This window comes from Trichosurus vulpecula, chromosome 9, assembly GCF_011100635.1.
Source record: "Trichosurus vulpecula isolate mTriVul1 chromosome 9, mTriVul1.pri, whole genome shotgun sequence".
Classification (NCBI taxonomy): Eukaryota; Metazoa; Chordata; class Mammalia; order Diprotodontia; family Phalangeridae; genus Trichosurus; species Trichosurus vulpecula.
The window spans coordinates 75640546-75653555 of record NC_050581.1 but is presented as its reverse complement, the minus strand read 5'-3'; the positions used below and the strand labels follow the sequence as shown (position 1 = coordinate 75653555).

General features: G+C 43.9%; 1 protein-coding gene across 2 annotated transcripts in view; it reads right to left on the bottom strand.

Moving 5' to 3' along the window:
- TELO2 (telomere maintenance 2) overlaps positions 1-13010 on the bottom strand; it is a 32389-nt gene that overhangs the window by 8845 nt on the left and 10534 nt on the right. The window contains exons 5-14 of one of the 2 annotated variants that reach the window (XM_036738506.1): positions 8329-8476; positions 7126-7228; positions 5320-5388; positions 4746-4887; positions 4419-4555; positions 3409-3488; positions 3069-3185; positions 2757-2845; positions 2090-2181; positions 1349-1465 (exon numbers count right to left, since the gene is read on the bottom strand). In XM_036738506.1, coding sequence (XP_036594401.1) covers positions 1349-1465; positions 2090-2181; positions 2757-2845; positions 3069-3185; positions 3409-3488; positions 4419-4555; positions 4746-4887; positions 5320-5388; positions 7126-7228; positions 8329-8476 — 1094 coding nt within the window. The remainder of the gene's footprint in view (positions 1-1348; positions 1466-2089; positions 2182-2756; positions 2846-3068; positions 3186-3408; positions 3489-4418; positions 4556-4745; positions 4888-5319; positions 5389-7125; positions 7229-8328; positions 8477-13010) is intronic. The other variant, XM_036738507.1, reaches the window with a different exon arrangement.

Sequence of the window (13010 nt, the reverse complement as noted above, 5' to 3'; positions counted from 1 at the left end):
ATGGCAAGAAAAAGAAACCACAATCCAGTGCTTTGCACAACCCAAAGAAATTTCAGGCACTCTCTGCTAATCAGCAAAGCTCTGGACATGCTTACATTGTACTCTACATCTGTAGGGACAGGGATCTTGTTCCTGGTCTGGCTAGAAACAGCCCTTTGCAGGAAGCAGTCAAATGGGAAAAATCTTTGCACCAAATTTCCCTGATAAGGGTTTGGTATCCAAGATACATAAGCAATTAACACGTATGTGTGTATGCATACGTGAACGTGCATGTGTGTTGGGGGGGATGTCATGGGAAAATAATACTTGTGCTTTGTTGGTGGAATCAATACAATCATTATGGGAAATAATTTGGAATTTTGCAAATACAGTGACTTAAGATGTTCATACCCTTGATCCAGACATTCTGCTTCTGGGCTTATATCCCAAGGAGACCACTGGTAAGCAGAAAATCCCCATATAAACCAAAATATTTATAACAGCACTTTTTGTAACAAAAATGAGTTAGAAACAAAGTAGATGCCCATCAACTGGAGAGCAGCTAAACAAATTGTGGCACATGAATGTAATGGAACACTAGTGTCCTCTAAGAAATGATGTGTGAGATAAATACAGAGAAGCATGGAAAGATCTACATGAACTGATGCAGAGCAAAGTAAGCAAAGCTAAGAAGACAACATACACAATGACTACGAGTAAATGGAAAGAACGACCACAAAAAAATCAAAAGCAAATGCTGCAAAATTAGAAAGAGCAGGTGCTGCTCAAAGAATGGAAATGAGAAGACGTCTCCCGGTCCATCTCACCCACCTCGACAGAGGTGGAAGGAGGAGCATGGCTGGGGTGTACTGAACATATGATCAGATTTCTCTGATGTACTAATCAGTTAAACTATCTTCCTGTTCTTTTTCTTCCTTATTTGTCTTTAAAAAACATTGTCACGTGGGATGGCTCTGGCTGGGGGCGGGAATAGAGGAGGGAGACTTGAGAAAATAATGGCAACATTTTGAAAATGACATCAATAAAATTGTATTAAAAAAAAAAGAAATAAATAGCCCTTCCTAAGAATACACCAACCTTCAGGTGCCACAGGATTAGAGACTGGAAGGAAATGGAATCTGAAAACTATAGGCCAATGAGTTCTATTCCTAGAAAACCTCCTTAAAGGGATGGTTTGGGATCCTTAGAAAAGGTAGGAGTCATCATTAAGATGACAAAGAGGATTTCATCAAGAATTGGTCATGCCAAAATAAATTCATTAAAAAAAAAAAAACCAACCATACCATGCCCCCATCTTGACACTCACCATCGAGATTCTAAGGACATACTATCCACTGTGGGGACTTACCTGTATTGGGTCTGTGACAGTGACAGCTACCAGGGCTCGCTGACGCAGCATCTCAAACCCCTCCATGCAAGTCTTCTCCTCCAGATGGAGCAGCACCTTGACTAATTCTGTACTCACCTGCTCAGAGTACACAAAGACATCAGAATTGCCAGCTGTCTACTTAGGAGTGCCCTTTCTCTTCTGACTCTTGGGCCAATGAAAATGGCTAAACCCTGGAAACCTCACGGTAGCACAGAGTACTCCCAGGGTGCTCGAGATGAAATCTCTAGATGCCGCTGATGGTCTAGATTCTAGATGCCCTACCAACCTTTCCATTGTCTAGCCTTGGCCAGAAAAAAAAAAGTAAAAGAATAGAACTTGGATTCTAGCAACTCTTCCTTCCTTGCCCTTCAGTGAGGTCCAAGGGGATGCTCTACTGGCTCCCTGAGCCACGCTGCTCATGTGCTGCTTCCAGTGACTGCTTCTATGTCCTATTCTTCAAGCGGCTGATGAAGGCAAAGTACAGAGGAGTCCATGGCAGAGAACCTAAAACTAACTGTGGCAGAAACAGAAGCCAGATCCAGATTTCCTTGTTGCAAGCTACTGATCCTTCTACCATCTTCCTATCACCACGCTGAAATCCAAGCAGGGCTTCAAAGATTCTGGTTTGTACCTTCTTCACCATCAGTATGTCATCCACATTGGGAAGTCTGAACACCCCTCACCTCAAGTGGGAGGGTCACTGTCACTAGGAGAGCCTACCTCTTTTGTTGCCACTGGGCTCCTTTTGATCAAGCTCTCTAGAACCTGCAGCGTTACTTCCCAGCGCTCCACATCCTCTGAGGTTGTCAGTGCTGCATGAAACCAAAACACCACACACTGAGATATGCTGCTCTCAGCCTCAAGTGCACCCATCAGAGTCTGTAAAGATAAGCTATAGGAACTGGCTTCTCTTCCATACCTCCAAAGCAAAGGAAGGACTTCACTGCTCAGTGGCACAAAACAGTTGCCCCAAACCAGGGAAGGCCCTAGAAGTGTGAAAGTTTACTAAGGAGCTAGTTTCTTCAACACAGTTATTCCAAATTAGTGCTAAGGAAGGGAAGGGGAAAATAAGTCTTACACAGGGCCCACATGCCAGAGACACTAATTGCCAAGCAGAAACAACTAGGCAGGATGAGGAAGGAACCTATGGGGTGGGTAGGGCATAGATACAGATGGTGGAAAAAGCAAACCTGGTACATAGGGAGCTCTGCCTGACTATCGCAGAAAGAAAGTCCTATAATTAAATCAATGTAGGATACTCTGTGTCCACTCTAAACATATCCTCTCACTGTTGATCAAAGGCAGCATCAGGGGGAAAGGCTGAGGACAGAACTAAAGGGGAATAGCTGCCACAGGCTGGACAAGTGACCCCACAGAAACCTCCAACCTTCCAGGCAGTCCCGGATGTACACTGGAGCCTTGGTGTTCTTCAGCTCTTTGTCCCTTGACATATCATATGGGACAAATTCATCATCACTGCAAAAAAAATCAAAGGAGAAAATCAACAAGAACTCTAGAAGTCACAGACAAAGGCCAGGAGCACTCCACAGCCATGTGGACACACTCACTCACAGCTGCTTTCATTATCACAGCCCGTGGCTCTCTGCCTTGTTCCCAATATATGACTCTCACGGGGCCACCATCACTAAGGTGGGTCTGCTCCACTATGTGCTCTCTGGCAGCAATACAGACACTTTACCTGTCCAGATCCGAGTCAGACCCCTTGTGTTCTTCTTCGTGGTGTGCTTGGGCCTCTGGGCTCAGACGGGCTGGCTGGGTAGCGGGTGCTGGCACGACAGGGGAGCTTGGTGAATCCCTGCGGACAATGAAGAAAAGATCAGTCATGGGTCTGGTGCAGGTCTCTGTCCCTCTGAGGTAACAATCTAAATTCACTAAGACAAAGGGGCTCACTGTCTCCTATTTATTCCGCCGACACTCCCACATTCACTACTTCAAAGACAGAATACTTTCTAAAATGAACAGGATGATGTGTCAACTGTAACACAGAAAAGGAACAAAGGGGTGTGGGAATGAGTTACCCAGAAGCTGGAGGGCTGGCTTCAGCAGGCTTCAAGTTCACCAAGGACAACAGTTCTCTGGTCAGTTTATTTTCTTCATACTATAATAATAATGATGATATCAGCAGCTAACATTTACATAGTGCTTTATAAACATTATCTCCTTTTGTCCTTACAAGGACTCTGGGAGGTCCTCTTCTGTAAGATAAGGAAACTGTGGCAGAGGTGAAGTGCCTTGCCCAGGGTGGTTCCTCCCCTTATAGATTTATTCAGCCTTTAGGAAGAGAGCTCATTACAACTTGGTCTCATTTGTAACCCTATTTCATGATGCTGATCCTACTGACCACATTATGGTGAGTTCTCTATGTACCACGGTTTTAAGGCCATTAAATGCTTCAACTAAGGAGAGGTCCTTTAATGTTGACTCAATAGGTCCTGGAGTCTCAGAAGTTCTCGTGTGGAATCCAGATCTAGCCCCATGTTCAGGGGACTCCCACATGAGTGAAGTCAGGAAGTTTTGCTCCCTCGCTTCCCATCTATTCTCCACTGACTGGCTTAGACCACAGCATAAATTGAAAAAACAAATCCACAGGCACTCAATGACCTCTGACAATGATACTGTTTCCTCTGCGCTAAGAGAAGAAAACTACGAACATCCAGAGAAGTAATTCTAGGAAGGATTATGATACAACAGAAAAAGTAAAAGTTTGGGAGTTAGGAGAATGGGGTTCTTGGCTGACACTAAATAGCTGGGTGACCTTGGGACAAGTCATTCTCCTCTTTAACCTTCAGCAATCTCATGTCACTTGGAAAAAATAAGGCCTGTTCTGCCTGCCTTACAGAGTTGAGATGAGCATAAACTAAGAGAAGAAACACAAAAATACTTTAAAAAAGATAAAAGTGTTATAGAAATGTAAGGCATCAGCATTATTATTACTTGCTGGGCTGGAATGCACAGTAAAATAAATAATCACATTTATGTAACAATAAAAAAACACTAAGAATGAAGGGCCTGCCCTCACTCCTTTCACCTGGAATTTCAGGTGGGGCCCTTCTGAGTGTATTCGGGAACTGATGGTCTCTGCTACAATCATTCCCAGATGTCGGACTTGGGGCAGACTACTCTCGATATGGCACTGCACACCTCCCATCATGGCAGTCAGAAGCTCTGAAATGAAAGCAGTATAGAACAAAAGGAGAACTGAGGAGCTGGACTCCATACTTCCTAGTCTAAACATCTCCCCTGATGCCCCAGACAGAACAAGTCAGCTGTCCCCTCTTTCAGATCAGCTGGAGTCTCCCCCCGCCGCCATCACTCATATACTAGGTAAGGACTGTCCCTGGCCCTGCTCCCTCACCTTCCCTGATGTGCTCTATCTCTGACTCCTTCAGGTGGGACAAGCAGATCAGGATGGCTTTGCTGACATAAAGCTGCTGCTCCACTGGAGAGTGTTTGACGGCACTGCTGCTGCCCCAGGTCTCTAAGAGGTCCTTCAGCACCTGGTCCATGTAGGCATCAGATCAGGTATAATCTCTAGTACTGAACTATCCTTTTGTTCCTCTCATAGGATACAGTCTCATGTAAACACACACACACACGGCCCCCACACCCCACTCTGAGATATCAGACTGGAAAGAAAGGACAGTCTCAGCTTTGTTCACTGGAGATATAAGAGAATAAATATGAAGGACAGAAGCCGATAAGCCAGCTCGCAGCTGGACAAGAAGTAACAGCTTTGTTCCACTGGGCAGACTGTACAGACTGTCTTCCTCTTTCCTCTGTGCTTCTGCCCAAGTGGACTTGACCACTCTCAGACAAATGACTTTCCTCAGAAGAATTAACTGTCCCCGTGGATCATGGGCCACATGTCTCTTGAAGAGCTGCCTCGCTAATGCCCAAAAAGGAATGATAAGGGAATTAACAATAGTTACCTGTAAGAGCAGGGTGCGCCGATGGCTGTCCAAGGCCAGGTACCCCAGGAGGTTTTGTAGCACTTCAGTCTGCAACAAAAGTCTTTTCTAACAAAAAATTCCAGGACTCAAGCCCTACCCACATCTACAGAGCCCTGAAGGCTAACTGTTCACCTATGCAGGCATATAAAATCAGGTGCCTATCATACCCATACCTGCCTAGAAATGGGTTTAAGGCAATGGACGAAACATCAAAAATGCAGGAAGCCAGTCTCAATTCTGCCAGTGAACCATTTCCTGAACAAATGAAGAGAGACCTCTCCATCTACTCTGGACCATCAACTACCCTAAAACAACTTGCTTAATCTTCTTGTCCTCTCTCCCTGTAGGAGAAAAAGGAGATTCTATATTCCTCATTACATTCATGTCCTATCTTGTCTATGTACAACTGGTATCAACATCAAAATAAAGTGAGGAAGGTCCCCAGCACATCAGAAAGCCTACCTATGGAGAAGTTATGAGAGGACATAGACAAGGGCCGCACAGGATGGACAGGTATGAATGGATGACTCTTGGTGTCATTGGAAGAAACATCCAAATTGAGTATGTCGGTTGGGCCCACATCAGGGAGACTTGTACATGAAATTTTATCATGCCCTTCAACATCAAATACTCAAATAAACTTAGACTTTCCCTTCTATGGAAGCTCTATCAACTGTGGAATAAAAACTTGAAATCTCATCAGGGAGGAACAATATGTTCTAAATGGTTTATAAAGCCTTTGGCATACTCTGGACTCCTAAGGACAGTTGTCCTGCACTTTTCAGTGTGTAGACCCCTTCAGTAATCCATATTCCACCTCCCCAATGTCATCCACTCCCCAGTTCTGTAAGCCAACCCCAGAAGAAATGGTCACCATTAACAGGCTTTCCTAGGCAAATGGCTATTTCAGCGGCTATATTTTTCATGGTAATTTTTGTGAGTGACTTAAAGATCAAGGGGGAGAAGATGAGGAGTAGGTGTAAAAGTAGGCTGCGATGTACTTCCTATGGTGACCTACCAGCAAGAAGGCATATCATCAAGAAAATACATGACTGGAAAAAAAGGTATATCAGTCATGTAGCAAGACCTCAGAATAACAAAATGAGCCTATGAAATGTAAAAAAAAAAAAAAGATGTAGAAGACAGGTTTTGAACAGGCTGGGTACAACCTCCGTGGAAGATCTATAAGAGAATATGGAGAAGAACTCTACAAGGTAGGAGAACACAGATGTGTTACAACCTGTGCCAGCAGAAAATGTGCTCACATAGAAAACCTTACCAATCTATTAAAGTATTTTGATGCTTTGTACATTTCAAAGCTTAGCTTTGACTTTGAAATAAAATCTAGACCTGGGATCTCACTGGTGCAAGGGACTCCCAGTGTGGAAACTAATCCCACCTCCCACCCCCTACCCCAACAGATTAGCCACCTGTCTATAAATTGTAAAGTTAGGGAGCCACCTACTGGCCTAAAGAAACAAATGACTTGTCTGTGCTCACACAGCTGGTATGAGTCAGAAACAGAACATGACCACGTCTTCCTGACGCCAAGGCCTACCTTCTATTCACTATGCTGGGCTATCTCTTGTAACAGAATATACACATCATGCAAAAATATGTGCCTTTTTAACAAGGACAACAAAAAATATACTTGTATAAATTGCCCAAAGTTTTGTGCCTGTGGACAAGCAAGCCACAGACCACTCAGATGAACCTGCAGACCACCCTCTTCGGAGGTCCCCAGAGACCATTTCCAGTGGCCACGTGTCCAATGCATAATCTTACTGAGTATCTGTACTGCAACAACAGGCATTTCCGGGTCACCACAAACTGGGCTTTCTTGTTCTTCATCACTAAGTTCCCCAGTAACTGAGACAGAACTCTGGCCCTAAAAGAGACAGAAGAGCAGGCTAAGAATACAGCAGTCACCTGAGCTAATTAGCATTTCTGGACATGTCCAAAGGGAAACTGCTCCATACAAACTCAGGGCTATTGGCTCCTCTAGTCATGAAGAAATAAACGGGGCCTAACGAGGAGCATGGTGGACTTACTGAGGGAAAGGTTCACCTGAGGGCTCTGGCCACACCAGAGAAATCCCTCATATCCACCATGGGACTCCCAGCCTTCCCACTCGCTGTGTTTTGGCTCGGATGTTCAGGAGAACTTGGGGACAAATCTCCATGCCAATAGCGATGCCTCTGCCAGCAAACCTGTGCTGGAGCGCAATGGCTGCCTGGGTCCTGCGCCTCAGAATCATCAGGCACAAGAACAAGTGTCAGGAAAAGATGATACTGCTTCACGAAAAAACTCAAAGGGCCCAGATTGAGAGCTAGGAGGGACCTCAGAGACCAGCTAACTCGGGCATGTCCAATTCAAATGGAAATGAAGGGCACTGAAAACACATGTAAGGATCCTGCAGGCTACAAACTAAGAAAACCACTTATGAACATTATCTATATTTTGTGGTACTTTTATTTGTTTTGTTAACTATTTCCCAATTACATTTTAATCTGGTTCTGGCAGCACAGTTCACAGGCCTGTGTTCAACATCTATGATCCACACCGACTTCTTCATTTTAAAGATGAGGAAATGAAGGCACAGAGAGGTTAAATGACCTGCCCAAGGTCAGGTGGTATCAGAGGCAGCATCTTTGTTAAGGCAAACAAAATGCCCATTTACAAACATTTGCAAAAAGGAAACATCAACAAGAAAAACTAAGGTGGCCACTCCATTGGATCCTATTATAATCACATGAGGTAGATTCTAAAGAAGCAAAAGGAGGTATAATTAATGTATTAGCCAAGTGAGTCAAAGCTCTTTCCCATGACTCTAATTTTTAAAGCAGCAGTAGGGATATAGGGAGAATGGCCAGAAAAGTTCCCAATACCAGCAGAGTCTCCCAGTGGCACCACTATCATCATGTGAAGGGTCTGGGCCAATGCTCTTCAACAAAAATGATTTCTGGAGGTGTTTTCTTGATCTCTTACCCTCGAGCTTCTTGGATAAGTCCGGACACTACAGCCTCCATCCCCCGATCTGGCACGCTTTCCACGAGACGCCAGCTGAGTCTCTGCCAGATGCAGTCAGCCTGGGTGAGCTCTGTCAAGCGGGGCACCAACACTCCTAGAATTTCTTCTGAGGGAAAAACAGACAAAAAGACAAGTAACTGGCCTGTCAGTGACCTGATGTCCTCCTCAGCCAGGCTCTCAAGGAAGGTTCATCTAATGTGTATATAATTGAGTCAGGCCAGAAAAATAAAGTCCTTCCCAGGGGCAGAGACTGTGTATCTTCCTTATATTGCAAAGCAAATACTTCTAAGAGCAAGTTTCTAGGGACTCTTCCTCTTCAAACCTTATCTAACTTGGTCCACATATTGATCAAAGAAAGGATGATTTGAATCACAAAAATACAGAGTTCAAAGGGACCTCAGAAGCCATTTAGTCCAACCCTACCTGAAAGAGACACTGAGGTGTAATGAATGGCACTTGAGTCCAGGCCAGGGAGACCAGGCTTCTAAGCCCATTCTTGAGCACTAACTGGCTGTGCAATCCCCAGCCTGTCACGGAACTTCACAGTGCCTCAGTGCTCATCGGAAAAATGAAGGGTCCCTTATGGTTCTAAGTCTATGGGCCTATGACCCTGTGACACCAGCTGGTCATCTTATCCCCAACTGAAGACCTCCAGTGACCTTGGCCACAAGCAAAGATTCAAAAGTGAGGGTAGGTCATCACTGGAAAGTAACTGACACTTTTTAAAAGCATAAATTAAAAAAAATTATTAAAAGAAAAAAGGCCTCTTGTGAGGAGAAGCCCTGCCTCCAGGGTCAGCCCAATCAACCTCCGGATAGCTCTAACTGTAATGAAGTTTTTCCTTACAACAAAAGCTGAAACCATCTCTGCAACTTCCAGCCCCGCTGATCCTAGTTTTGTCCACCGAGACCAAGAAAAAATCTAGTCCTGGTCCCCATGGCAGCCCTCCAAAGACCTGAACACCACTCTCAGGTCCTCCTCCAGCCTTCTCTTCTTAGGCTGAATATTCCCAGCTCCTTCCATCAATTCTTGAATGGGTCAGATCTGAGATGTCCAGCTATCCTGGTCACTTTCCTCTGGGTGAGCTCCAGCTCACCTTCATAAAATGTAGCACCCAGAACTGAGTCCAAATGGGGTCTGAACAGGGCTACAGGCCCTGTACGGGCCATAGAGAGGACAGCAGAACTATCACCCCCTGTACTCTGGACACTATGCTTCGTAATTTAACCAGGCCTGAACTGGCTTTTTTAGGTACCACATCATACTGCTGACTCACATTGAGTTTACAGCCCAAGAATACCCCTAAATGGAAGAATGGATAGATGAACAGACACAGAGATATACAGACAGAAAGATGAAGCATTTATTAAGCCCTCACTAGGTGCCAGGCACTGTGCTAAACTTTGGGGATGTAAATATAAACAAACCAAAGAAGGTTACTCTCTAATGGAAGAAGACAACACATAAAGAGGGAAATGAAAATCATAAGCAATGTAGCAGATTAAGAGGAAGAGGTTTCTATGGAGACAGTCCATGTATGAATGAGGTGAAGCATGGTTGGGATCCTTCCTAAAATGGTGGTCCAAGGGAGGGAGTCACCAGAAAAGAGAAGGCCCCAGGCAGAGGCTTCTCAGAGTGCCAATCTGGCTGTCAAAGGGAAGGATGAGTATTCCATGGAAAGAATATAGCTGTTAGTAAGGCAAAGCATAGATGGAGTGCTTTCTAAAACTTTTTCCCATGAACTGTTTGTGAGTTCTCATCTTGGCTTTACCACAAATTTGCTATATGGTTTTGTAAAGGCAATCGGTGAATGGGAAGATCTTCCCTGCCCATTTGAGTGGGCTTTGGGCGGGGCGGGGGGGGGGGGCTCTCAGGGTCCTGGCGGGACTGGCTAGGACTGGAGCCAATGGCAGGCGCCTGAGTTCTAGTCCACTTGATGACATGAAGCCTGTGCTGGGAGGAGCTTGCTGAACAGTTGGAGCAGAGCTAAGAGGCAGTTGGTGAGAGCAGTTAAGAGCTGAAGGAGAGAAGAAGCAGTTAGCTAGCTGGAACACAGCTTAGAGATTGCGGCAGAAGTGGCGGCAGGCGCTACAAAAAGCAGGACTGACCCTCGTGGAGACCGCAGAGTGCTGAACAGGGGCTTGAGGCCAGTGGGTAGTCTTCTAGCTGGAGGGCCCTGGCATTGGGGGGAGCACCAGTATGGCTTGGCTTGCTGTCATAATGTTTTTCTGTGGCCTCCTGGTCACTATTGTGAGATGGGCATACTGGTCTTGGAAGGTTCTTGCCAGGATGTCAAATTGGGGACACTGGTCCATGGGTCTGCTACTTGTGAATTTCAATAAATGCTTTAACTCCTCTGCCTTCTACTTAGAGAATTCCTTATATCCTGCGATACTAGACCATTCAGGCATATTCATGGTTACTTTGAAGTCATGAATTCTGCCTTAATGATATAGGCTTCAGGCAAATAATTTCAAATCTCTGATCTTTAGTTTTTTATGCATAAATAAGTAAATACTAATCAATGGTAATAAATGACAAGAACACCTGTAAGTGACATAATATATAATTAAATGTGTTCTGCTTCCATGAAAGAAGCCTGGGGGGAAAAAGCACTTGACCTAGGTAAGCAAAAGTAAACTGAGTAGATAGTTTAGACTAGTGAAGTAGGTCAGAGGTTGAATTTGAGAAGAAAAATGGAAAAACTTAGGAGAAAGTGAGTAAAATTTAGAGGATAATAATCTCCAAAACAGACATTTGTCCCAACTCCTCTTCCTGGTGGAAAGAAGAGCAGGATCAAGGACAATCAAGGCAGCTTTAAAAGGATTAAGAAAAATTAAAGAAGCTCAAGGAGGATTACAAAGTCCCGCAGGACGCCTCAAGAAGTTTGAAAAGGAGAAGGCAGTTGGGGAATGTGCTGTAAGAAATGAGAAAGTTTCAGAAAAACCTGGGAAGATCTGTATGAACTGATGCAAAATGAAGTGAGCAGAACCAGGAGAATGATTCACACAATAACAATAATATTATAAAGATAATCGACTTCGAAACACTTAGTGATGCTGATCAACACAATGACCAACCACAGTTCCAAAGAACTCCTGATGAAACATGTTATCCACATCCAGATAGAGAGCTAATAGACTCAGAGAGCAAATTAAAGTATATTTTTTCCTTTAATTTTTTTGGACGTGGTCAACAAGGGAATTTATTTTGTATGACTATACATATTTGTAATAGGTTTTGTTTTTCTCGTCTTCTCAATGGATGGGAGGAGGGAGGGACATAATTCATAACTGAAAATAAAACTGAAATTTAAAAAATAGCTATTATCACTGTCCCCATTTTACAGTTGAGGAAATTGAGGCAGACGGAGGGTAAATAACTTGCTTGGGAGTCATACAGCTAGTACGTGACTAAGGCTGGATTTGAACTGAGGTCTTCCTGACTCCAGGTCTAGCACTCTATCCACTGTACTACTTAGTTCTCTCAAACCTGTAATTCCAGAAGGAACCTAAAAAGTATTACCAATAATTATGGAGTCTTGGAGAAGAAACTGAAGACATAGGGGGCGCATTTATGTTTTCTTCAGTTGCCCACTGAAAGCAACGGACACAAAAGAGAAAAAATAATTTAGGACGTGCACAGCTGGCTAAGAAGGTATTATCTGAGAATGGGATTTGGACACCAAATGAAACTATAAGAATAAGAGATTCCTGGACAAAAATAGAATATACCTAACAGAGGCTAGTAAAAATACATTTAACAGCTAATAAAAGCTAATCAAAAGGGCTTTAAACTAAAAATGGTGAGGAGAGGGATAAGACTGACTCTGTATCTCCCACATTAGAGAACACAGAGAGTAGCTACAATGAATAAAAAATAGCAGTTGAGACACCCAAAAGTTTACAGGAGACAAAAACTAAGAAAGGAGCTAAACCTAAAACCCATGGCCTCAAATATTGATATGCAAATGCCCAAAGTGTAGGCAACAAGCAAAAGAACTGGAGATCCTAAATGAAAAGAGGCAACTTTGACCTCATAGGTATTACTGAGACTTAATGAGATGAAGCCCATGCCTGGACTATGGCTTTATGTGGGCATATCTTATTCAAAAGAAACATGATACATAAAAGTGGGAAGGAGCAGCACTTTATTTTAAGAAGGTGTACTCATGGGATGAAATCCAGGAGCCAGAGTAGTGGAAGCACAATGAAGAGTCATTGGGCAAAGGTCAACAGAGAGTGAAACAAAAGTGATTTTGTCATTGGAGTATACTAAAGACCACTGGGACAGAAAGAAGAAACAGATGAAGAGTTTGGACAAAGGATCACAGACATACAACCGCAATTACAGAAAGTACAGAGCTGGGTGCTGGACCTAGCTCTCTCTCAAAAGCACAGTAGCTAATAACTTGCTGACTTGTCTTAGTGATAATTTCATCCTTCAAAAGGTAGAGGAACAAACAAGGGGAAATTTTAATCTGGATGTCATTTTCACTAAGAGGAAAGACTTGCTTCCTGGTGTCCAAGTGACTGGAAGCCTAGGGAGATGTGGCTATTCCCTCCCTTTGTTTGTGGTAGAGAAGAGGAAATCCAAGCATAGTCTGACATGCACCCTAAACGGGGGGATAGCAAAACAGG